The sequence below is a fragment of the Peromyscus leucopus genome, chromosome 18 (genome assembly GCF_004664715.2).
Source record: "Peromyscus leucopus breed LL Stock chromosome 18, UCI_PerLeu_2.1, whole genome shotgun sequence".
In the NCBI taxonomy this organism is placed as follows: Eukaryota; Metazoa; Chordata; class Mammalia; order Rodentia; family Cricetidae; genus Peromyscus; species Peromyscus leucopus.
The window spans coordinates 46,961,490-46,987,025 of NC_051078.1; the positions used below are offsets into that span (position 1 = coordinate 46,961,490).

General features: G+C 45.0%; 1 protein-coding gene across 1 annotated transcript in view; it reads right to left on the bottom strand.

The window, feature by feature from the left end:
• Positions 1 to 1,046: 1,046 nt before the first annotated feature.
• The window catches only part of Bpifc (BPI fold containing family C), a 57,483-nt gene continuing 32,993 nt past the window's right edge, over positions 1,047 to 25,536 (bottom strand). Inside the window, exons 8-16 of the mRNA XM_028883605.2 lie at positions 24,377 to 24,468; positions 22,226 to 22,402; positions 20,343 to 20,396; positions 18,933 to 19,103; positions 18,117 to 18,184; positions 7,546 to 7,588; positions 4,183 to 4,246; positions 2,888 to 2,964; positions 1,047 to 1,629 (exon numbers count right to left, since the gene is read on the bottom strand). Of these exons, the coding sequence (XP_028739438.2) occupies positions 1,507 to 1,629; positions 2,888 to 2,964; positions 4,183 to 4,246; positions 7,546 to 7,588; positions 18,117 to 18,184; positions 18,933 to 19,103; positions 20,343 to 20,396; positions 22,226 to 22,402; positions 24,377 to 24,468 (869 nt within the window). The 3' untranslated portion in view covers positions 1,047 to 1,506. The remainder of the gene's footprint in view (positions 1,630 to 2,887; positions 2,965 to 4,182; positions 4,247 to 7,545; positions 7,589 to 18,116; positions 18,185 to 18,932; positions 19,104 to 20,342; positions 20,397 to 22,225; positions 22,403 to 24,376; positions 24,469 to 25,536) is intronic.

Consider the following 25,536-nt stretch of genomic DNA (forward strand, 5'->3'; position numbering starts at 1 on the left):
GGAACAGGCTGGCCTCGAACTTCGAAAGATCCACTTGCCTATTGCTGCTGAGAATAAAGGCGTGCTTGGAAATGTTTTTAAGCAGCCCCCGAAATCCCTTGAATCTGGATCAGTTCAATTGCTCTAGAGAATACATAGTTTGTAGTTCCCAGCCCCACTGGTGAAGCAGCTGAGCTAGACAAAATACTAAGGAACAGCATTTGACTTGTAATGTCTCAGAATGGAACTGTGGACATACAACAAGCATTTTCTGTTACAAATACCTGCCCTGCAATGCCCTGCAATGCCCTGCAATGCCCTGCAATGCCCTGCAATGCCCTGCAATGCCCTGCAATGCCCTGCAATGCCCTGCAGAGGTGAATAAGTTACAGCTGCTGTGGATCGCTGGGGTTTCTTAGCCCAGCTCTGTTTGGAGTAAGCCTTGTGTGGCTGTGTCTTAAACACAGTCGACTCGGACTCCATTGCAGTAAGAGAGCTTGCACTGGTTTGTTTCTAGTCCTGTTTCCTGTGAAGAAAAGCACAGCAGCTATCAGGAAGACTTGGCCTCAATTTCCACCGATGCCATAACTAACCTCTTAACCTCTGTTTTCTCATCCATGAAATGGGATCATAATTCTCCATAGAGTGGTTGTGAAGGTCACAGGAATGACGCTGGGGGAGCAGCCAGACCAGGGCTTTAAGCACTTAACAGTTATCTTCTTCCCCCTAATAACCTAAGCAGTAGACACACAGAGGGTGTGGTTTCTGTTCATTTTTACGTATCCATCCTGGCTCTCCCATCTGTTCCCCGGTCCATTCTCACCCAGCTGTGAACCGTCCAGCTTTAGTAAGCTGCACTGCCATTTCTGTTCAGTCCTTGAGAGGACGCATCCTCAGACAAACACAGGATGACCACAGGGAGACTTAAGAAGCTAGCAACTCCCTTTTAATATTGATATTTGTAGAACATCAGTCTTTGCCAAAGTTAAAAACAAGTCTTTTCTGTTTTCTGTCATATTTTATTAAAATAAATTCAGGACAGGAGCTTTCACACACAGAGACTGACATTGATAGAAAACAATTTTAATTAAGCACAGGGCAGTAATAGTAAACATAAAACACAAAATCCAGCTAAAGAAGAAAGTCTCTGAAAAGCTGACATGATACACACACACACACACACACACACACACACACACACACACACACACCTACTAGTACAAATACAGACAAGTTCCTTACCCACCTGGTCAGATCTGCATCCTCACTCTTATCCACGGGTTAGAAACAGGCACACAACATGGTTATGGACTGACGTACATGCATGCACCCTCCTCCCACTGCCTCAGCCCTCTTGGGCCCTTTCACTCAGCTGGCCTCCTCACTCTAGGTCTCTTAGGGCTCCAGAGAGAAACTATTTCACATGGGCTTTTTTTATATCCAGGGTGCATGGCCTTCATCTTCAGGTTTACAGTTTCCATGGGACCCCAGGTTGTTTACTTCCTGGAGGGGATTGTGAACCGGCGATCAATGGGTTGGCTGTTCTCTCCATGGTCCATTTACCAGGTTCAGACCTCCCCAGCTGTGGAGATTTGGCTGTTGTTTTGAGGATGTTTCGTGTGTCAGGTCAGTAGAAATCAGAAGGAAATCCTGAAAGTGTGCAGAATGGAGACAATATTAAATTAAGGGCATATCTGGGTTTGCCGGGGGGTTGGAAAGTTTCTTTGCCAGGCCCTAAGGCATCAAGACTTTCCCACCACCTGTACCCTATGTGAAGGCCTCTGATGCAGAAAGAGGCCATTCTGTATCACTGCCGCTAGGTATGACTTAGGTAGAAGGGAGTGGAGAAGAGGAAGGCTGGGAGGTAAGAGCAAGTGTGGAGTAGAGGATAGGTGGGAGATGCTTTCTGAAAATTGTTTCTGCTTTCCAGACCACAACAGCAAAATGCAGAAAAGAAGGGGTGGCAGTATCATGAAGTTGCTTAGTAGCCATCTTCCAGGAAACAGCGTTCACTAGGGCCCAAATCCTGAGAAAGGTTGAAAGCGTCAAGGAACCAGTCAGCAGGGTTCTTAGCTGGGGTGGTTTCAGTGCAAACTATCCCTCAGCCTCATGTGTTTAGAATCTTGGTCACCAGCTCATGACACTTCTTTGGAAGGTTGTGGAACCTACGAGGTGAGATCTTGTTGAAGGAAGAGGTTTTATGGTCTCTCATGTTTCTGCTGCCACACCTTCTCCTGCTGTGGCGGACTGTATCCCTTTGAGCTGTAAGCCAAACAAACCCTTTCTCTCTTATGTTATATCCTGCCAGGCATTTAGTCAGAGAAGTAACTAATATACCAGCCATTTTCATTTCTACCTAAGACACTAAATTTCTCTGGGTCTACTTTCCTCAGAAAATGGGATTAATGATCTCAGCCTTACAGTTTGTCTGGTGAAATAAAATACTTTTAAAAGTGTTTTCTTATACTGTGGAGTGGTTAAATGTGACTTCAAAGTGAAATTAGACTTGGTCTGACTTTTAAATTTTTCATTGTTAGTTATAAGCTTTAATAGCTGGATGGTCTGTTTATTAAACTCCTTGGCCTGGTAAAATTTGAAGGAAAGCAAAATAAAACATAATGAGGGGATGGAGAGATGGCTGTGTGGATAAGAGAACTCACTGTTCCTGCAGAGGACCTGGGTTTGGTTTCTGGTACCTACGTGGTGTGACTCATGATTGGCTGTAACTCCAGTTCCAGGGGATCTGATGTGGCACCAGGATGAATATGGCATACATACACACACTCATGCACACACATATCCACATGAAATAAATAGCAAATAAATCTTTAAAAAATAAGTAATGAACAAAACAGGAAGCTTGTCTACTATGAAAATAAATAGGGAAGGCGAGAATTCAGAATCTTACCTCAAGAACTTGAATGTCTGAATTGACAAATGAGATGTTGTAGGGGTTGGGGAGAGGAAATCCTTGCTGCAGTTTTGCTACAATGTAGAAAAAAGGTGGAAGGTAATTGGGCATGAGCAGTGATTTTTTTTGGCAGGCGTTTTAGAAAGAGAGGAACTAGAAGCTTTTTAATAGTTTATCTTATTGTTGTTCCCGGTCTTGTTTCAAAACACTTGTCCCTAGTGTTTTGCTGGACGAATTAGTAATTAATTTATATTCAGTAAAAATGTGCCTGTAATTATGTATATTTGGATACTAAACAAAATAAAACAAAACTTCCCATTTTCTCCAATTTAAGTACTAACCATGCCTGACTATGCTTTTCATTTTCTACATAGCCATAAAAGACGTGTGTGTGTGTGTGTGTGTGTGTGTGTGTGTGTGTGTATACACAAGCATGTGTGTGCACATGTGTGAAGGACAGAGGATAACCTCAGCATCATCCCTCACTTCCATCTACTACCTTGGTTTATTGTTGCTTTTGAGATGGGGGTCTCTCATTGACCTGAAACTCCCAAATAGGCTGTGCCGGGGTGTGAGCCCCAGGGATCCGCCCGTCTCTGCCTGCATCAGCACTGAGATTGTAAGTGTGTACCATTGTGCCCAGCATTTTAAAAAATGGAGAAGGGGGATTCCTGGAGGATTGAATTCAGGTCTTTTTGCTTTCAAGGCAAGCATTTGCCAACTTAACTATTATCTAGCCCCTTATTTTGAAAATTTCTAATTTGTAGACTTGGGAACATTTTGTGTCTAATATAAAAAACATTTTAATTGAGCCAAACTCCGGATGCTTTGGATTGTAAGTCATTTTGGACGAGGGAGAGAACTAGAACTGTCATTCATTGAAGTGTGTAGATGAGGAAGAGAACCAGGTTGTCATTCATTGAAGTGTGTGGATGAGGGAGAGAACCAGGTTGTCATTCATTAAAGTGTGTCTTTCCAGACAGTAATCCCAGGGAACATAATTTCATTTCTAGTTGACCTAAAGAAGATTTTACTGTCTAAGGACAGAAGTTTTATCTCTTTAACTCAAGCCAACATAGCCTTTCCTGCTGAATGTGTAAATAGTGTTGTTGGCAAGCTTAAACAGGTTAACTGGTTTCTTCAGCTCTTAATGCTGTACACTGCAAAGTTCTGGCTCTGACCCAAATTCACAATAACACTCTAAACACACAGGCACCAGGGTAGAAAGTTCCAAACAAAACCGCAAGTGTAACCAACCCCAGAGTCCCATGGTTTTTAAAAGAATTCCTTACTATTAGCCAGTGGGAGGACTCCAAAGTGAAGAATGGAAGACAGGATATTCTCAAACCTCACGACCTAAGATGAAAAAGGAGACTTCATCAGTTGCCACATCAAGATTCTCTGAAAGCATCATGCCTGGTTTGGGTGTGCAAGTCCCCAGGACTCAGCAGGACAGAAAGCCATGTCTAGAGTTTCCCTGTGGGAACGTCCTAGCTATGTGGAAAGCCATGCCACACGGGCTCTTTTCTCCCTGGTGGGAGCGCGCTTGTGTTTCCTTTTACACTGGTGATGATGAACAGAGACCCAGGACGGTAGCAAAGCACGGTTTCGGTACAGACCCAGCAAATCGCGGAGAGCTAAGTGTTCCCCAGCTGTCAGTCTTCCCTGACGGGAACTTCACCACCGGGCCTCCCTTTGCATTGCATCGTACTCTGAACTTCACAGCACCGCCAGAACTCTCACTTTATCTTGAATAAACCGGTATTTGGATATCCCAGGCAGTGTTGCTCTCTGCAACCATCCAGGTATTAAAAGTAAATGGAGGTGGAGGAGGTGGTTCAGTAGTTAAGAGCACATAACTGTTCTTTCAGAGGTCGGGAGTGCACTTCCCACGACCCATATCAGGTAGTTCACAACTGCCTGTAATTTCAGCTCCAGGGGATCTGATACCCTCTTCAGGACTTTGTGGGTACAGCACTCACATATGCAGATAAACACACACACACACACACACACACACACACACACACACACACACAAATAAATCTTGAAAAAGTAAATGGACCTAGATGAATGGAAACTCATTTAGTAAATACCTTTTTATTTGTTTGCTGGGATAGGGTCTCACTATATAACCTTAGACTTGGAAGTCCTCGTGTAGCCTAGGCTGGCCCTGAACTCATATTCTTATTGATTTACCCTTTCCTAATGCTGGGAATACAGGTGTTTGCCACCACACCTGGATCAGCGAAAACTTTTTGGGCATCCTGAAGTCAGTCTGTCTAGGCTTATCTCTCTTGTTTTATTTTTCCCCAGTTATTTTGTTGTATTGGAAGAATTATTCAATCTTCCAGGGCCTCAATTCCAACAACTATAAGATGAGGACAATAATAATAGGCTATCATCATAATCATGACCATGATCACCACCACCATCATCATCACCACCATCATCACCACCACCATCATCATTATCAGGAGCAGCTTCTCATAGGTAGTTGTCAGAATTAGACAAGTTAATACTGTGCAAATGTTAGGGAAGAACCATGGCCATTTTTCTGAAATGCCAGGGTCAGCACATTGTGTTGTCAATGCTAGGCATTTCGCTGGGATTAGAGATGTGCATCACCACACTCAACTTTGATACTGGCATGTCAGACTTCAGAGGGTGGCATGAAAGGTATGTCTTAAATTCCAGTGTATGGACTATATTGCTCCTGAATCATAATCTCAGAATTCTCCTTGCAATGAAACATCTATTTTGGCCTCAGCTAAATTTGCTGACTTGACTAACATCCCCAGACCGGGTCCTGTCTTTTTTTTTTTTTAATTGTTTAAAAAAAATTGTGTGCATTTTCTTTTTTTACCTACATGTACATCTGTGTGAGGGTGCCAGATCCACTGGAACTGGGGTTATAGACAGCTATGAGCTACCATGTAGGTGCTGGGAATTGAACCTCTGAAAGAACAGCTGGTGCTCTTAACCTCTGAGCCATCTCTCCAGCCCCCTGGTCCTGTCTTACTGCCACCTTTCTGTTGGATGTGGCAACAATGCACTGCCTCATGAGAGACTAAGTGACCTGTCTAAGAACACACCACCAGGAAGTGGGACTTCACTCTTGCAGTCTGGCCTCAGAGTTAATGTATGAAACGATTATGCTCATTCTCCACTTACACAGACAAATGAACCAGTTCTCATAAGTGCAGGAACAATGGCCACCATTTACTTACTACCTGCCACCTACCACTGTAGATGTGTTGAGTGAATTGGGCTTCAGCAGATCTTCTCAACAACTCTGGGTGATCTCTAGCTCCATACCTGCTCCAATTGCCGATTCCTATTTTTCTATATTATTTTCAATACATGCACTGTGTATTTGTTCACTATTTGCACACTCAACTGGTTGCAAAAGCATATACATGTTTTCACATATTCTAAGACTGGGTTCCATATAGTAGCTCCATTGATACTTTGGGAAGGATGTTTTGTTTCTTTTTTGTTGTTGTTGTTTGGGGGTTGGCTGGTGTGCTATGGGAAGCTTAGAGAAATTTCTGACATCTGTCCCTATATCACCCTTCTCCCCATCCCAGGCCATGATAGCCGTGGTCCCTAAAATGCTAAGTGGACCCCAGTGGAGAATCACTGCAGAGAATGTTAATGCCATGAGGGGGAACATTTTTGTCTTGAACATTGCTATGCTCAGTAAGAAGTTGTAAATGACAGAATGACATTAAGAACGAAAGCTCACTTATAGCTGAGCATGTGCTAGGTAGAGTTCTACCCAGGAGTTTTGATACCAAAATCCATGTGATTCCACCCTCTATGATAGCACCGATTGTGAACAAAGAAAGGCATGGACTTGGCTGACCTTTTTGACGTCTATGAGTCTGGACATTCCAAGTTACTTGTTGGGGTGTGTAGGGATTTAAATGAGAAATCTCCCACAGGCTCGTGCATTTGACGCTGGTCCCCTGTTGGTGGTGCTGTTTGGAGGTTAAGTCTGGCTGGAGGAAGTATGTCACAGGGGGCGGGCTTTGAGAGTTTATAGCTTCACCCTACTTCTTGCTTATTCACTCTACTTCCTGTGTGTGTATGGAAATGGGCCTCTGCTGCCGGACCATGACATCCCTGCTCTTATGCATCCCTCTCTGGAACCATTAGCCAAACGAACCTTTCTTCTATAAGTTGCTTTTGGCCATGGTGTTTTATTACAGCAACAGAAAAGGAGCTAAGACAACATGTCTACTCCCAAGCTGGATGTGGGCTGGGTGCCTTTGAAGAATGCACTTAACTATGGAATTCTGAAACTTAAATTTAACTCTAGAGGATCATTTCATCTAGGAATCAAACCCCCTTCCCCGCATGAGAATGCCCAGTTTTCTAGCATCACACACAGTCTTTCCAGTTCTTTTGTAAGCCCTGTAATATAAGTAAAAGTATATTGCTAAGCTAATGGGCTTGATAAATGAGTACCACGAAAGCTCCAGGTTCAATCCCCTGTACTGCAAAATCAACCAAACTCATGAACAAGAAAAAAATTCAAAGCTAAAATTATGGAGAAATCAAGGATTCTTGGAGACACAGAAAACCTACAGTGCAACAGAATTCTGTTTCTTGTGCCTTTTTCAGGGTACATCGAGAGCTTGTATTCCTACCTTAGCATCTCTGTGGCTGTTCTCTGGCAAAGAGAGGCGGAATCTGAAAGGAAACAGGAAGAGGTTAAAGGAAGGTAGATTTATGGGGGTGGAGAGATGGTTCAGCACTTAAGAGTTAAGAGCAGTTTTTGCTCTTGCGGAGGACCAGGGTTCAGTCCCCAGTCTCCCACATGGTGACTCCCAACCAGCCTGGTCTACAGAGCAAGTTCCAGGACAGCCAGGGAAAAAAACCCTGTCTCAAAACAAAAACAAATAAACAAATAAAAATGAAACAACAACAAGATAATAAGAAACAACACAACAAAAAAGAAAAATAGATTTCTCTTTCTCTCTCTTTTTATAGATAAAGACAAATCACTGCTGAGAAATCCACACACAGCCTGCCTCCCATAGACAATGCGGGAAAAGGCTCAGCCCTGTGGCTACTGTATTCTTACTGCACTACACAAATGTGACCCTCAGTGGTGAGCAGATGCCCAAGGCCAGGGCATGACTTTCCTGCTACTCCTTGTCAAATATCAAGACATCAGATGGTCTCCCAGTTGCTAAGGGCTCTTCCCAAGATACAGGCTTCACTTTTTGTATCCAATGGTGGTGGAGATATGAAGAAATAATAATTAGTGGGGAAGACACCTTCATTTTGAAGATGGAAAAACTGCAGTCAAAAGAGAGCAAATGGCAGACTTGGGATAAAAACCCAGACACCCCCACCCCCCCACACACACCTCAAGACAAGATGTTTTTATGAAGCCCAGACTGGTCCTGAACTCCTCAGCCTCCCCAGTGCTGGGATTGCTGCCATGTGCCAATATTCCTGGCTAGAACCCGGTTCTCTCGATGTCCATCTCATCTTGCCTCTTCTTAGCTTTCTGTGGCTCACTTTTGCCCAGATCTGAGCCTCATATCTATTTCAGCTTTCTCCTGAACTTGCCTGTCTCTAGACTTTACCTTCTTCAGTCCGTCTTCTGTGCCACACTGAGGGTAAACTGTGTTATGGACATGTCTGATGAGGACACTACCCTGACCAAAATTCTTTAGTGGCGGTAATCAAGTCCAAGTCGCTTGCATGGCAATGAGACTTCCTTTTACCTTGGCTCCCAGTTGCCTCTTCAGTATCAACTATTGATTCTTTTGAATCTTTAATTTTATCCTCATTAACACTGAACTGTGGGATGTTATGCTATTTTATTCACCAGGCATTATAGAATTAAGGTTTAAAAAGGTATTGGTATCAAATGCATACCCAAAAATCCTAAAAAAATACACATTCACATAAACTAACATTATGGCCACTGGTCATTGCAATTTAACATCCGCAGTGAGATGTATTTAATGTTGGCTGCATTTGAATATATGCAATGTACTGGCAGAGTCTCCGAACACTAGAGGGGCTGAGGAAGATCTTATACCTGAGAGGTATTTCCTTTCCTTACACATTTCATGATGTTTTTGGCTTCTCTGTCATTACTCAGGATGTTTCCTGTTTTAGGACTCACTCTTTCATTGGTTAACTTTTACTTTTAAAATTATAACATTAATTATTATTGTTACTTTTATTTATTTATTATTATTATTATTATTATTGTGTGTGTGTGTGTGTGTGTGTGTGTGTGTGTGTGTGTGTGTGTATTTTGAGGCCGGAGGTCAACTGTTGGGAGCTGGTTCTCTCCTTCCACAGTGGTTTCTGGGGATTGAACTCAGGTCCTCAGGCTTCCTGAGCAAGCACTTTTACCCAATGAACCATATTGTTGGACTGGTCAGCTCTTTTGAATATCTTCTCTGCTACTTCTTCTGAGACTCTTTCTGTGACTACACTTAAAAAAGCAGATTCTCAAGGAGGTATCAACTGATTATCAGCTAATATCATGTTAGTCGAAATTAGGTGTGAGATAGCTTCAAACTCATACATGATAATAGAAATCTGAAAACCTCTTCAATCTGGCATGGGTCAGAGATCATGTCACTGGCACATGCCTGGAGGATTCACGGGGCCTCTTTAAAGTCTCTGCTGAGGAGAGAGGAGGGACGCGCTGCCCTCTGACCACACTGTCTCTTAGAATAGGCAAACCCACTCTGGTGTCGAGATCATGTTGGAACACGTAAGTCTCCTTTCTTTCCTGAAGCCATGTGCGGATTCCCAGGAGCACCGGCTATGACAGCACGTGTCTGGGAAGCACGTGAGCTAGATTGCCTTTCTCCTGGGGCTACCTCAATTTCTCTCACATGCTCACAGCTTCCTTTACTAGTGGATTCTTGTCTCTAGCTGCGGAGACACTGGTAAGACAAAACCACTCTCCTGGCTCTGAAAAAGACAACCCCAACTCAGACCATGAGGTGATGCCTGGCTTTGGGCTTTGAACTATCTTCTATTGGCTCTCTTGTCTGATATTAAAGTGCAGCTACTAAGAACAAACTCTTCCTCAGGGCCATGGAGTTGTTGGGAAGGAAGTGAGCTCTCTCTCGGGCTGGGGGTGAGACAGAGTGACAAAGTCACTTAGTATGCCTGTGTAACTGAGTTGCACCCCTAGGCGCGCGCGCACACGCACACGCACACGCACACGCACACGCACACGCACACATGCGGGTACATGGGGAATATAGCCCATTCAAAAAGTGTATTGCCTAGATTGAAAATCAGAGTAAAACTGCAAACATAATGAAAGGTCATTTGTGATCTGGGTCAATATGGTGACATGGGCAAAGCCAAGAGGCAAGGCCAAGTGCAGAGCTCCTAACAAAGTCACCCCTCCAACCCTGTGCCAAGGGAGACAAGGAAAATCAGTGCTACTACCCAATGCCCTATGTTCTGCTTCTGTTTCAGTCTGTAACCAAGAACTTCTTAGGGGATGAGATCCAGTCTTAATGACTGTATCTTGGTGCTGAGTACGTATCTCAGTACATCCCGGCACTAATCATGGCTTTATTGGCCTACTCAGAAGATGTTTCTTGAGCACCTAACACATGTCAGTTAAGGGGCAGGTGCTGGAGATGACTGTGGTAACAATCAGACCCAGCTAGAGCTCACAGCCTGGTGGGAGGTGGGGGCATTATCAAAGAATCCAACGATTAAAGTTTAATTACAAATTGAGACAAATGCTCGGAAGACAAGAAACAAGTCATCGAGTCATGTGACAGAGGCACTTGACCTGGTTTGGTAGATGCATGAAGGTTCCCAAGGGAAGACTCCTTGAGCCGAAACAGGAAGGATGAACAGAGTTTAAAAGAAAAACTGGAAGGAAAAGGAAGGGGGCCTGGCAGAGGCCCCTTGAGGGAACAGAGCCACAGAGAGGGCACAGCAAACGGTGCTGGGAGGCAGACGCGGCTGCCCAGACTAGGCGACCTCACCATGGAAGGTTTTGAAGATGAAAGATGATGGCTCTGGCATGGAGAGACGACTGATGGCCAAGAGCTTCTCAGGTGCTCACCCAGTGCTCAGCCATGTGGGGGCCATGTGAAGAATTTAATTTAAATGTGATGATATAATGTGGACACCGATGTTCTTTTGTGAGTTTACAAGGGTGTATGTGTGTGAGAGAGAAGTGGGGGTGGGGGAAGGCATTAGGGGGGCAAACAAGTTGTCCTTTGAGGGAAGCATTCCGTTCACACCTCTAGAAGGACACTTCACACCCGCTAATCGCCTGCTCCTCTCCAGGCTAGGTAGGGACCATTGCCCTCTCTCTGTTCTCTGAACCAAGAGCAGTACATGGCACAAAATAGTGGCCCAAGAAATCCTCCCTGACTGCATGCAGAGACAGAGGAGTAGACAAAGGGGTGGGTGGGAGTACTAGCTGGAGTAGGGGATCCCTTTGAGATGGAAGGAATCTAAAGAAAGTTCTAGGAAGATGGAGAAGCCAGGGTGGGGGGCACTGGGTTAGGGTTTGAAGGCCAGGCCCAGTAGTTGAAGAGCCAGAGCATGGTGCTTTCTCCACGCTTTGGGCTCCCCTCTTTCTCTGACCCCTCCTTCCCATGTTTGCCATTGTGCTTCTGCTTCCCAGGGGCTGACCTCCTAGCAGAGATCAAACAGCTTGGCTTTTCTTTCCTCCTTTGGGAAGCTGCTGAGATTTACAGCTTATCTGCTCCAGGGTCTTCCTTTTAAACTCTAATACAATTGCCCTTGAACCTAAAGCTAAGCTAAACAAAAAATGAAACAAGAAAACACCCATCAGGCTGTAGGTGTGACCTTTAGTTACAGGTTTTGTGGGAGAAATGCCCTCTTAAGAATTTAACCGTAGTTCCTCCTCGGTGGCCTGGAAATTCTCCTGAGAAGGATCTGTTTAGAGTTTCCTCCTTTGCCAAGAATCCAAAAGCACCCTTACGATAGAAACCGCAGATGCATTCTATCTGGACACGTGTTCCTGATGCCTCATGTTGGGAAATATTTCCCTGCCCAGCCTGTGAGGAGGAGAGCATTTATGTTTTCTGATTACATTGCTTGGGAGGGGCTGTAGGGTGTGTGTGTGTGTGTGTGTGTGTGTGTGTGTGTGTGTGTGTATTGATGAGTAGGGCATTTGGGAATGTCCAGAGTCTTCATTATAGAAAAGTTAAAAATTGTTCCAAAGTTAAGTGAATCAACAATAATGTACATTTGATTACCTCAAGGTGTTTTGTATATGTGTGTACACATTTCCATGTGTGTGTGCATGTGTGTGTGCATGCGTGCTCACGTGTTGAAGGCCAGAGGTCAGTGGTGGCTGCCCTCCTCTGTCACTCTCCCCCTTATTTTTTGAGGCAGGGTCTCTCATTGACCCCGGGACTCCCTGATTTGGCTAGACTGGCTAGTCAAGAGCTCCAGGGACCCTCCTGTCTGCCTCCTTTGCTCTGGGGTTACAGACATTTACCTTAGCACCTGACCAGCTTTCTCTGTGTAGTTTTGGTGCCTGTCCTGGATCTCGCTCTGTAGACCAGGCTAGCCTCGAACTCACAGAGATCCACCTGGCTTTGCCTCCCGGGTGCTGGGATTAAAGGCCACCGCCCAGCCTGACCAGCTTTTTATGTGGGTTCTGGGGATCCTCCTGTCTTCAGCACTTCACAGACTGAGGCGTCTCCCCAGGCCCTGACTGCCTTGAGTTTTGCAGATTGAGGGTTAGGATTAAGTTATCTGAATGAAGACCAAGAAAGAGAAAGTATCATTTAACTTGGTCTATGGATGAACAAAATACCTACTATGTGCTAGAGATGCCTTCAACACAATTCTGTTTGGCTCAAGAGGCTCCACGACAAAACAGTAGGAATCTGCTGTATGATGTGGAGGGCCAGTGCTATAGCTTTTAAGGCCATTCTGACTTGTCATGCCTCTGGGGACCAATTTCCACATCTTATGTGGTCAAACTTGGATCCTGGAATGTGGAGCGAGGATTAACTACCAGGTCTGTGGCAATGGTTAGGCTCTGTGCAGGGCTTCATACCCATCACCTGATCCATTCATGCATCAGCTCTATGCAGAGGTGAGAGGTGTGATGTTTATCTGATGAGGAAACTGACATTTAAAGCTTAAATAGCTTGCTTCAGGCCACACAGCTACCAAGTAACAGACAGAATCCAAGTCCAGATCCAGCTGACTCCAGACACTGAGGTTCTGACTAGACATTCCCAGAGAGGTTAAGCTTGTAATCAGCATCCCTGGCTGTCTGTTTCTTTTGTCCCTTCCTCTGATTGATTCCAGTGAGAACAGAGCTGTGTGCCTTTTCTGTCCAGGACACTCTGTTCCACGTCTTCTCTTTCGCCTTTCAGCGCTTAGTATTGAGAAATGATTTACTGTCTCTTTCAGTTTTGCACGACACCAGGTTCACGGGTGTCCTGATCCAGACAACCGTATTTATTTCCTAAGTCCCAGGCCTAGGTGCCATTTTCTATGTCTTAGCTCTTCCCCATGCCAAAGGCAAGATAACACTGTAGTTAAACACCCACGGCTTTGAAATAGGTTCTGGTCCAGTCACTGGGCAGCTCTGTGACCTTGAGGGTAAGTTATCTAAGCTCAGGGACCATCAAGTCACCTCTAGGTGCTCACTTATCCTACAGAATTACTGAACATGGGTGTCAGGTCATGAAATGGGGCTGTGAGATTTAAGTGACGTGTTTGGTTCTATGCTGGGTCTCTGGGCTGTCCTGCCTCTGGTTCCTGGCCATCCAGGCAGTGTCAGGTGTGGGCTCCCACTTGTGGCCCCTTTCCTCCTACTGGGTTGCCTCATCCAGCCACGATATGATATGAGGGTTTGTGCCTTATTGTAACTTGTTAGGCTGTGTTCAGTGGATATCCCTGTGAGGCCTGTTCTCTCTCTCTCTCTCTCTCTCTCTCTCTCTCTCTCTCTCTCTCTCTCTCTCTCTCAGGGAAACAGAGGAGGAATGTATCTGGGGGAAAGGGAGGTGGGGGAGTGACTGGGAAGAGTGGAGGGGGAGGAAATTGCTGTCCCGATGTAATGCATAAGAGAAGAATAAAAGAAAAAAAGATTTCAGTGATGTAAAGTGGGCGCTGTGCTGAGTGAGGCCCCGGGAGGGAGACTTTAAAGCTCAGCAATAAAGAGGAGTAGAAGATGGTATCTCCCACAGAGGAGGGAGGGCTTCTTAACAGGGACACTCGTGAAATGATTTTGTAGGGGCTAAAGGGGTAGCTGAGTGTTAGAACACTTGTTTAACATGCAAAGCCTTGAGTTTGATCCCTAGCAGAGAGAGAGACACAGAGAGAGACACAGAGAGAAACAGACAGAGAGGGGGGGGGGAGACAGACAGAGAGAGAGAGTGCACGCTTTGAGCAGCAAATAGACACATATTATGGACTCAGAATGTCACAACCTTCTAAAACAGGTTTTATAAGAACATCATTTTATGGAGAAGGAAATAGAGATCCAGAGAGGTTAAGTAACTTGCCTGAGGCTACACAGCTGATCAATTGCAGTGCTGGGACCTAAACACAGCTAGGCATGCTCTCTAACTCATCGTAATCACACCCCTCAGGTTTGCTTCGATGTCTGTATCTCTCACAGCCAATGCCAAGCAGCTCAGCCAGGGTTGGTCAGAAGGGATGCTGGGAGTTTATTTGGAGACACTGTATTGCCTGGTTCTTCCCCTTTGATGTCTGTCTCATGGATTCCCAACCATGCCTCGCCTTTCCGGATGACTCTCAGTGACTCTCAGTGGCCACAGACTAAACCAGCTCAGCCTGAAAGGCAGACTAGAGTGGAGGAGGGGCCGTGATGTGGGAGGCGGGGCTGCTGCTCCCACTGCTGAGGACAAGACAGCCTTTCAGCACAGCCTGGGCAGCCTTGCTAAGCTGTTCTCTGGTTGGGTGGCCAAGTGAGGCCTGACCCACAAACCTTGCCCAAAGCCGACTCAGTGCCGGAGTTTAAGACAGCATCTTCTGCAGGAGCCACCTTCAGACTCCTTAGTTTCTACTCTGACATTCTTCATAATTTTTTAAAAATCTTGTGTGTGTGTGTGTGTGTGTGTGTGTGTGTGTGTGTATGTGTGTGTGATATGCTCATCTGTGTGTGCACCTGTGAAGGCAAGAAGTCCATGCCACATGTCTTCCTCAATCATTCTCTATTTTACTTATCTATCATCTATCTATCTATCTATCTATCTATCTATCTATCTATCTATCTATCTATCACCTATCTAATTATCTATCTATTTATTTGAGACAAAGTCTTCCACTGACCTTGGAACTCATTGTTTTAGCTAGTCTGGTTGCAGCAAGTCCCCAGAATCTGCCTGTTTCTGTCCCTCAGCACTGAGGTTAACTGTGTACCACCATGCCCACAAGGGTGGCAGAGATTCAAACTCAGGTTCTCATGCGTATTCAGTAAGCACTTTTCCCACTGAGACACCTTCTCTGCCCTTCTTCACAATTCCTGAAGTAGGAGAGCTGCATTTTCCTTTCTACTCAGATTTGACTAAGACATCAGGGCAGGGGAACCTCCCAATCCGCGAATCTCAGGGAGACGAGGCAGGAGCCCTAATTTCAGGGTTCATCATCACAAGATCAGAGTAATCTCAGGACTACAGGAAGCTGGAAAATGAGATGGTATGAATTTAGTGGGTTTAAATCCATTTTAAAAATCATTCCCTTAAGTAACCATAACACTGGCTCCTGGCTCTCATGGTTGCTAGGAGGTCTCAGAGAGGCCAGGATCCATGGGAGCAGAGCAACCAGCCCAGTCCCCCTGACCAAGCTTGAAATAACCACCATTATCAAATCCTTCCTTTGGAATCAGTCAGGAACATGGAGACCTGTCAAGTCCGGGCACTGTTTACCTTATCTGCACCTGCTGCCGCAGTCAGCGGTCTTATCCTGCACCTGCCAACAGTCAGGTCTCCAGCCTCTTTTTCTCACCTGCTCTCTCCTCTCTGTCCCTGTCACCTCAGGTCTTAACCTGTGCTCACAGTCCCATGCTGAAGCAATTCAGTCTGAATTTTTTCCCACCTTCATTTTGGTCCACGCAGATGCTGAAGAATCTTTACCTCTTCATTGACCTGCTCTCTGCTCTCCATCCACTGGCCTCCCAGAACTGCCACCTTGAGAGGCACCCATTATGGCTCTCAGTTTTATCTGCCTGACTCCCTAGAAAAAGGGCCACCTTGGGGTCTCCAGACAATTGAGAGTGTTGTGCTTGTTCCACAATAATTGTTTTTGAAATTATAATAATTATAATAATTGTTTTGAAATTATTGTTGGTATAAACTTAGTATAATAAATTCTGGGTTATATTTCTTTTCTTTTCTTTCTTTCTTTTCTTTTTTCTTTTTTTTTTTCTGGAGCTGAGGACTGAACCCAGGGCCTTGCACTTGCTAGGCAAGTGCTCTACCACTGAACTAAATCCCCAACCCCCTGGATTGTATTTCTTTAGGGTCTTATTTTAAGGTACTTGAATGTATTGTCCTTGGTCACTAAGTCTCTGGACCCTTCTGAGAAGTCAGCTGTACTTGGAGGGTAAGTTTGAGTAAAGAAGCCTTTTCTTTGTGTGAGCCTATTCTACAGGTACCCTTTCCAACTGGGTTCCTCTTATTGTAAAACAGTATAGCATAATGACTATTTTAATGAAAAACTCCAATCTCCTAATCTCATAATCTTGGATCCTGATTTTTTTTTTTTGAGGGTGTGATGACTGATCTAGTTTTCTGTCTAGGTATGAAGCTTTTTGTTGTACAAATGGTTATTGTATTTATGCAGTTTTGTATTTTTTTTCTACTTAACATGATTTTATTGTAAGAGTTTTCCATGTTCCTACAGTCCTGTGCCTAGCCATTAGGTGGCCTTAGGAAGGTGGACTGACTTTCTCCTGTTGGTTTCTCAGTTCTTCTTCTTTTTTTTTTTGGTTTTTCAAGACAGGGTTCTCTGTGTAGCTTTGTGCCTTTCCTGGATCTCACTCTGTAGACCAGGCTGGCCTCAAATTCACAAAGATCCACCTGCCTCTGCCTCTAGAGTGCCCTCCACTGTCCGGCAGTTTCTCAGTTCTTTTCTGACTGCTTCTATTGCCTCCTCTTCTTCCACGAGTTTAGTCTTGGCCAGTTCATCTGTAACCCCCCCCTTCAGTGAGAGTGGACTTTGAAGATGGTGTTTAGTGACCTGTACATGGGAACTGTTCATGTCCCTTCACACCTTATTGCCTCCTCTGAGACTAGCTAGGCCATGGACAAGATCTTGTTAAACTCTGTCTTCTAGTTATAGAACCCAGTTGTCAGAGTCTGAGGGTGTTGGATCAGTCCAATTCTACTATCTTACACATCAGGAAACTGAGACTTGAAGTGGAAATGGTTAATAGACTTGTACTGGCTAGTTTTATGTCAACTTGACACAAGCTAGAAGAAGCTGAGAAGAAGAGACTTCTGTAAGATCAGGTTGTAGGCAAATGTGTAGAGTATTTTCTTAGTTAGTGATTGATGTAGGAGGGCCCAGCCCATTTTGGGTGGTAGCAACCTATCTGGTGGTCCTGGGTTCTATAAGAAAGCAGGTTGAGCAAGCCACGAGGAGCAAGCCAGTAAGCAGCACCCCTCTGTGGTTCCTGCCCAGTTTGAGTTCCTGCCTTGGCTTCCCTCAGTGGACTGTAACTTAGGATATGGAAGCCAAATGAACCCTTTCCTCCCCAAGTTGCTTTTGGTCATGGTGTTTCATCACAGCAATAGTAGCCCTAACTAAGACAAGACTTGACCGTGGCCATAAGGCCAATGAGAAGGGATTTAAAACTTGATCCCTTAATCTCTAGAGATGTGCACTGCACCTGAATATCCCTGTGCACCCCTCTTCTCACAACACCCCCATTCTACATACTCTTCCTTGAGTCACCAAGAGGAACTGTGGTCATCACCGGAATGGGTGCTGGTAGAATTATCTTCACAGTGACCTTCCTAGTTTATCTTACTGTTGTTCTCATCAGAAGAAGGAGAAACACAGAAGTGCAATTTTCCTTTACTGAGTTCAACCTTTGAAATAATTTGTTCTGTTAGAGGCAGAGTACCAAGCTGAATCACAGCCCCACAGTGGTAAAGCATTTGTTTTCTCAATGGTCACTTTGTCTTTGGGGAATGCTCACTCATTCATTCTCAAGGTTTCCAACAGTCAAATCCATTGATCTTACCTGTTCAGAGACAAGGAGCAGATCAGTTTTTGTCCCAAAATAGCCAGGCCAACACTGGTACTAGCAATCTGAAGATTAAAAAAAAAACAACCCTTGTTACTGCAGTGAGTGGCTGTCCATCTGGACCACAAGTGTTACAGCTTCACTCTAGGAGTACAACGAAGACATCATAAGTCCAGTGTTCCCTCTTATTCAAAAGATGTTGGCAAGAAGCATCTCTACCTCTGGGCCAGCAGCCTGTGAGCATATTCTAGCACTTGGAAGGTTGAAGAAGGAGGAGGAATGAGAGTTCAAGGCCAGTGTGGGCCACATGGAGAGAAAACTGTCTTTCAGGGAAAGAAGCTAAGTGTAAAGGTTTCTTGCTTGAGTGCTTCTTTTAAATTGGTTTTCTGGCAGTGCTGTGGATTAAACCTAGTCTTATGCATGCTGGGCCAGCAGTCTGCCACTGACCAGAGCCCCAGCCCCTCTTGAGCTTTGCTTCCCCTGATCGTGTGTGTGATTTTGTTTGACTTCATTGTACTGTTTTTAACTTTAATTGATCGGGGGAAATTGACTTGATTACAGCTCTCTAATGTAAATAGAGCATGGGAAGTAGAAATTGGTGAGATATTTTACACACAGGGTCATGAGCTCTTCTGTCTCCATATATGGCCACTTCCACATATGGGCAGGTGGGTCTGTTTTAGACAGCCCCAGCGTCTACTCTTAATTTAGGAATCACCCTTCACTCCAAACATCTAGAGGCTGCTGGCCAGTGATTCTCAGCAGGAATGGACTTGGTGCCCAGAGGCTGCTCCCCTGTATCCCCAGACTCACAAAGTCCATGGAGACAATGTGCTCGATGGTGGCGTTCTCCCGTTGAGTGAGCATGACGACAGCAGCTGGGAACTCCAGGCTGAAATTGTTTGGGTGTAAGTTGATCACAGGAGGCCCTGTGGCCATGATCTGCAGCATGAACGGCTGGGATAAGATGTAGATCTCTGCAATCTGTCCCATTCCAAGAGAGAAACAGAGACAGAGAGTCAGGAGCTGAGGAGCATAAACCACAAACCTGGAGTAGCTTGTGCTAAGGAAATCTTGCATCATGCAGTTAGAACAGAAAGTACCTCTTACTAGGAATAACAACGTGCGTTTGCTGAATACATCCTCTGTGCCAGTCACACAACTAGGGACTTTATCGTCTCTTATCTACTCTTCATAAAACTCCAAGGCAGGTTCTATCAGTAGTGCTGTTTTATTTTTATTATTTATTTATGTAGTTTTTCGAGACAGGGTTTCTCTGTGTAGCCCTGGATGTCCTGGAACTCACTCTGTAGATCAGGCTGACATTGAACTCACAGAGATCTGCCTGCCCCTGCCTCCCAAGTGCTGGGATTAAAGGCGTACACTGTCAGGAGGGCTGTTGTATAATGAAGGTTGAGTGGACAGGCTAAGTGCTTTTCTCATAGTTCTCACAGAATAAACTGTAGAACTGAACTTCAAGACAAGATCTGTCTGCTTTGAGTGCCTTTCTCTGAAGCCTGTTGGCCCACTGTGGATGATACCTGGAATGCTCGGAAGGGGTGATATTAATAGTTGTTTTACTAAGGTCATGTGTAATCCCAGTATTTGGAAAAATGACTGAAGAGGATCAAAAATTAAAGACCAGCCTGGGTTAAACATTGAGTTCCAGACCAGCCTGCACTACATAGTGAGACCTTACCTATAACTAAATAACTAACTAACCAAACAAATAAATAAACTAGTAAGTAACGTAAGGATTAAATCTTCTGTTCAAACCAGTAATTTCTATACTTAAGTAAATTATTTTAAGGTGGTGGAACTTTCCAGATTGATTTTTTTATGAACTTACAATACTTTTAGTTATATTTTAATGGGCTTTATTTAGGAAATATTTCTGCATATTTAATTAGGAAGAAAAAAATCTTGTAGGATGGAAAGATGGCTAAGTATGATGGTATATACCTTTAATCCCAGTACATGGGAGGCTGAGACAGGAGGCTTGCCAGTTTACCCATTTTACATATCGAAACATTGTCAAGAAATGAAAGAGGAGGAGGAAGAGAGAGTAGGAAGAAAAGAGAAGCAGGAAAGGAAGAGAGAATGGAAAAGAAATAAAAAAGAACAGAAAGATGGATTAACTTATGCTTGAATCAAAAGAGAATGTAGAAAATCCAAGAGTTTCCTGGAAGTGACTTCAGTGAGGAGCAGAACTTGAACACTCACCTTGGAGAACACGCTGCCAATTCCTTGAGTATTTTGATTGAAATAGTTGGAAATCTATAGAAAAGAAACACTACATCACTGCAAGACTTTTTAGAAAAGATGTATTTATTCATGTACTTTATATATAAGTATATGTGTGTGTGTGTGTGTGTGTGTTTTGTCTGCATGTACATTTGCACACCATAAGAGGACACTGGATCCCATGGAACTACAGTCATAGATGGTTGTGAGCCATCATGTGGGTGCTGGGAATTGAACCCAGGTCCTCTGGATGAACAGCCAGTGCCCTTAACCACTGAGCAATCCCTCTGTACCTCATTGCAACGTTTTATCTGGGTTGTCTTTTCAGGTAAAATGTAGAATTCTCTCTAATGTGACCTGTAAAGAGGTGGGGCCACAACATGTTTAGGTAACCTCATTTTATAAAGGCAAGAGACTTGCCCAAAGTCATACTCCTTTGGAGAAATCCCTTCTTCACTGGAGAACTCTGTCTCATCTATGCACAATCTTTATGCAAACATTCTACAGTCATTAGCAGTAAGTCTCAAGTTATTCTTCTCTTTTCAGAGCTCCCAAAACGTAAGTTGCTTAAGTAATTTACCTGGTGAGCATTTTTTTCAAGCCGAAGACAGTTGGTACTGCTGTCCTCACTATGCTGAATGTAAGATTCACAGTAACGTGTACAATTATGATGCCCAGAAAGTGAAGATTTAAAATGGGTGCTTTTAGGGAATGGAGAGACAGCTCAGTGGTTAAGAGCATTGAGTGCTCTTCCAGAGGACCTGGGTTCAATTCCCAGCACCCATGTGGCAGCTCACAACTGTCTGTAGCTCCAGTTGCAGGGGATTGAACACTATCACTCAGGTATACATGCAGGCAAAACACCAATGTACACAAAATAAAATAAGTCATTTAAAAAAATAAAATGGATGCTTTTTGCTGACTAGCCAGAGAGGGTGTTCTTGTGATAAAAAGAGAGTTGGTGCTGGTGCTGGTGGAGGAGGTGGTGGTGATGGTGGTGGTGGTGGTGGTGGTGGTGGTGCTGTTGTTGTTGTTGGTGGTAGTGATGGTGATGGTGGTGGTGGTGGTGGTGGTGGTGATGGTGGTGCTGGTGCTGGTGGAGGAGGTGGTGGTGATGGTGGTGATGGTGGTGGTGCTGTTGTTGTTGGTGGTGGTAGTGATGGTGGTGGTGGTGGTGGTGATGGTGGTGGTGGTGGTGGTGCTGTTGTTGTTGGTGGTGGTAGTGATGGTGATGGTGGTGGTGGTGGTGGTGGTGGTGGTGGTGTTGTTGTTGTTGGTGGTAGTGATGGTGATGGTGGTGGTGGTGGTGGTGGTGGTGGTGCTGTTGTTGTTGTTGGTGATGGTGGTGATGGTGGTGATGGTGGTGGTGCTGTTGTTGTTAGTGGTGGTAGTGATGATGGTGGTGGTGGTGATATAACCCATAAGCAACAGTTGCAGAGCACTTACTCTATACTGAGATTGTTCTGGAAGTTTAAACTCTTTAGTGACCATTATGACTCTAAGAGTATGGGACCTCAGTCCCCTTTCTCAGATGAGGAAATCAACACAATATAAGTAGGTTGAACTGACTAAGGTCACAGATGATAAATGGTAGAGAGATAGATGCCTTTCTATTAGTTAAGATCATTCTAGAACAGTGGCTAGATATCATGAAGAAGACTAAATTAGAAGAACTGGAAATCCAACAACCCCCTCCCCAAAATAATAACAGCACCCATTCTATAATCATTCATTATCTTTTTTAGGAGTGATGGTATAAAAAGGCCCAGGGATCAAAACTGACAAAAAAGTTCACAACAGGACACTTTAAAAAGAAAGACTAAAGATGGTGGGCATAGCTACCACCCCAAGGCTTTACTTACCTCCTTGGTGGACAGCGTGATCTCAAGAGCCCCAGTTACAAAGTGTGCAAAGGATGCAGATTTAAAGAAATACTCGGAGATGCCAATGTAGAGCATGGAGTCCCTGCTCTCTGGGAGCTCAAAGGGAGCTGGTAGGAAGGGAGGGTCAACGAGGCTTTCCAGTGGGTAGAATGCACCCTGTGGGAAGCAGAAATGAAGACCAATTATCAGGTGAAAATGCAAATGTATCACAAAGAAGCTGGGACCTCTCAAGTCCAGATAAAGAAAATCCCAGATGCTCCTTGGTAAGGAGAAAAGCATAAGGTCTTTAGGCTCCTTGGCTAGTGGCTATGTTTCAAAGCTCTGGGATTAAAAAATATTTTAAACGATATGTATGTGTGTGGGTATGCATACTTGCGTCCAGGTGCCCTCAAAGGTCAGAGGCATTGAATCTCCTGGAACTCTTACAAGTGGTTGTGAGCCACCTAGCATGGGTGCTGGGAGCAGAACTCAAGTCCTCTGGAAGAGCAGTATGCACTCAACAGCTGAGCCATCCCTCCAGCCCAGAGCTCTGGAGCAGTATGTACTCAACAGCTGAGTGATGCATGCAGCCCAGAACTCTGGAGCAGTATGTACTCAACAGCTGAGCCATCCCTCCAGCCCAGAGCTCTGGAGCGGTATGTACTCAACAGCTGAGTGATGCATGCAGCCCAGAACTCTGGAGCAGTATGTACTCAACAGCTGAGCCATCCCTCCAGCCCAGAGCTCTGGAGCGGTATGTACTCAACAGCTGAGTGATGCATGCAGCCCAGAACTCTGGAGCAGTATGTACTCAACAGCTGAGCCATCCCTCCAGCCCAGAGCTCTGGAGCGGTATGTACTCAACAGCTGAGTGATGCATGCAGCCCAGAACTCTGGAGCAGTATGTACTCAACAGCTGAGCCATCCCTCCAGCCCAGAGCTCTGGAGCGGTATGTACTCAACAGCTGAGTGATGCATGCAGCCCAGAACTCTGGAGCAGTATGTACTCAACAGCTGAGCCATCCCTCCAGCCCAGAGCTCTGGAGCGGTATGTACTCAACAGCTGAGTGATGCATGCAGCCCAGAACTCTGGAGCAGTATGTACTCAACAGCTGAGCCATCCCTCCAGCCCAGAGCTCTCGAGATTCTTCAGCACATCTACATGTATCTGTTCACTCTCTGGTGTTACTCCTGGAGAAGCTCCAAGCTAGAACTTCTCTTAGGAGGGAGGTGCAGTCAGGTAAGGCTCATGAATAGCTCATGAACTAGCCTTCCAAGAGGCCTAGCTCTGGACCTTTAAGATACGTGACTGATGAAAAACTGGGAAGCCTCAGAAGTACGCTGAGAGGCACGGACTCCAAATGGCTTATTGAAACATTTTTGAGACACATTTAGGTGGTCTTGTTAGATACTGGGCATTATTTAAATGCACTGTCTTAACTGATTTGAAAGACAGTGAAAGAAGGAAACATGAACCTTTTCATACACAATTGCACATGTGCATGTGTAGTCCAGAGGCTGAGGTTGAATGTCTTGCCTAATCACTCTCCACCTTATGTTTTGAGCCAGTGTCTCTCATTGAACCTGGAAACTGAGGATTCACCTAGCTGGCTGGCCCGCGAGCCCCAGGGATCGTCCTGTCTCTGCCTCCCAGTGCATCCCCGCATGCCTGGCCTTTTCCACATGGGCTTTAGGAGACTGAACCCAGGTCCTCATGCTTGGGTCGCAGGCACTCTACACACTGAGTCGTCTCCTCAGCGTCTCCTGGTGTGTTCGCTTCTAACATGCAGGTTGTTCCACTTGCAGGCTCCTAGCCTCAAATCTTTTCCAGGAGGGAAGAGGCAAAATGTCTTGATATTTTTCACTAAGATAGGTAGATAGAAGTAGGGCAAGGACAACAGTTATGTGCCCACCAAGAGAGGGCTCAGGGGTCTTTGGAAAAGGTGTAAACATGAGGCAGGAGCAATAGGAAGTGAAATTGCTTGAAGAGCATACAAGTCCGGTTTCTTCCGTACGTAACTTTTATCCTCCCACATGTTCTCCACAGCCAGGAGGTGCTCTAGAACGATAGTTACCTTCCATAGCCAGGAGGGTGCTCTAGAACGATAGTTACCTTCCATAGCCAGGAGGGTGCTCTAGAACGATAGTTACCTTCAGACTCAAGTCAAGGTGGTTCTCAGTGACTTCTGGAGGACTGAGCAGGGAACAATCCAGCACGGTGTAGTTGTCAATCTTGGTTAAAACTAGATGACCAAGAAAAAAAATCTGTGTTCATTAAAAGCTTAATCTACACATAGTATTTGGAACACTGTTTCCCCTTTTCATAAGAAACATGTTTACATTTGAAAACTCAGGAAGAGGAAAAAGAAAAAGGCAAATATTTTTCTCAACTATCAGAGAAACATTAGTAACATTTTGGCAAGCCTTTTTATGCATGTGTCCATAAAACACACACACAATGCATGTATGATCTTTTTTTTTTTAATTTTAAAACTTGGTTATTATTGTGCATGTGTGTGTCACGTGTGTGACTGTGGGTGCATACATATTACAGTACACGTGTGGAGCTCAGAGAACAACTTTCGGGACTGGTTCTCTCTGGCCACCTTTGTATGGGTTTGGGGATTGAACTCAGGCTGTGAGGCTTGTGTGGGAAGCACCTTTCCCATTCGCCACCTCAGTGGCCCATGGGATTCTATTTAAAAATTTTACATTAATTGATTGATCAATCAATCTAGTTGTTTATTTATTATTTATTTATTGCGTGCATACAAATGTGTGGATGTCAGAGGACAAGTTGCATGGGTTGACTCTCCTTCCACTGTGTGGGTCCCAAGGATTGAACTCAGGCTGTCGGGGGTGGGGGCGTGGGGGGTGGGGGTGGGGGTGGGCAACTCCCCCCCTTGAGTCATCTCACAGGCCCAGTGCTTCTATTTTTAAGAAGAAATTAACAGGCTGAAGGCAGACCCGTTTCCTTCCCTTTGTTCCCCCAGATCCAACCACCCCAGTCTCATCCCTAGCCCTGCAGCAGGACACCTGCTGTGGTCTCCCTTTCCTGTCTAACCCCATCCCCAAGGGATCATCACAGAGATCTCTCCACCTCCCACTTTTCTTTCCCCCAGCTCCTCCCAGCCTCCAACACCAGCAGGTGTTCACTGGGAACACACCTACTGCGCCATAGGCCGCAGGCCGCAGGCCATGGAAACAGGTGAGCCAAGCAAAGACCAAAGACCCGCACTGCCTCCTCCTTCCCCACCAATCCAGTCCTCCCAGTTCATCCCTAGCGCTGCAGCAGAACCCCAGCAGCTGCC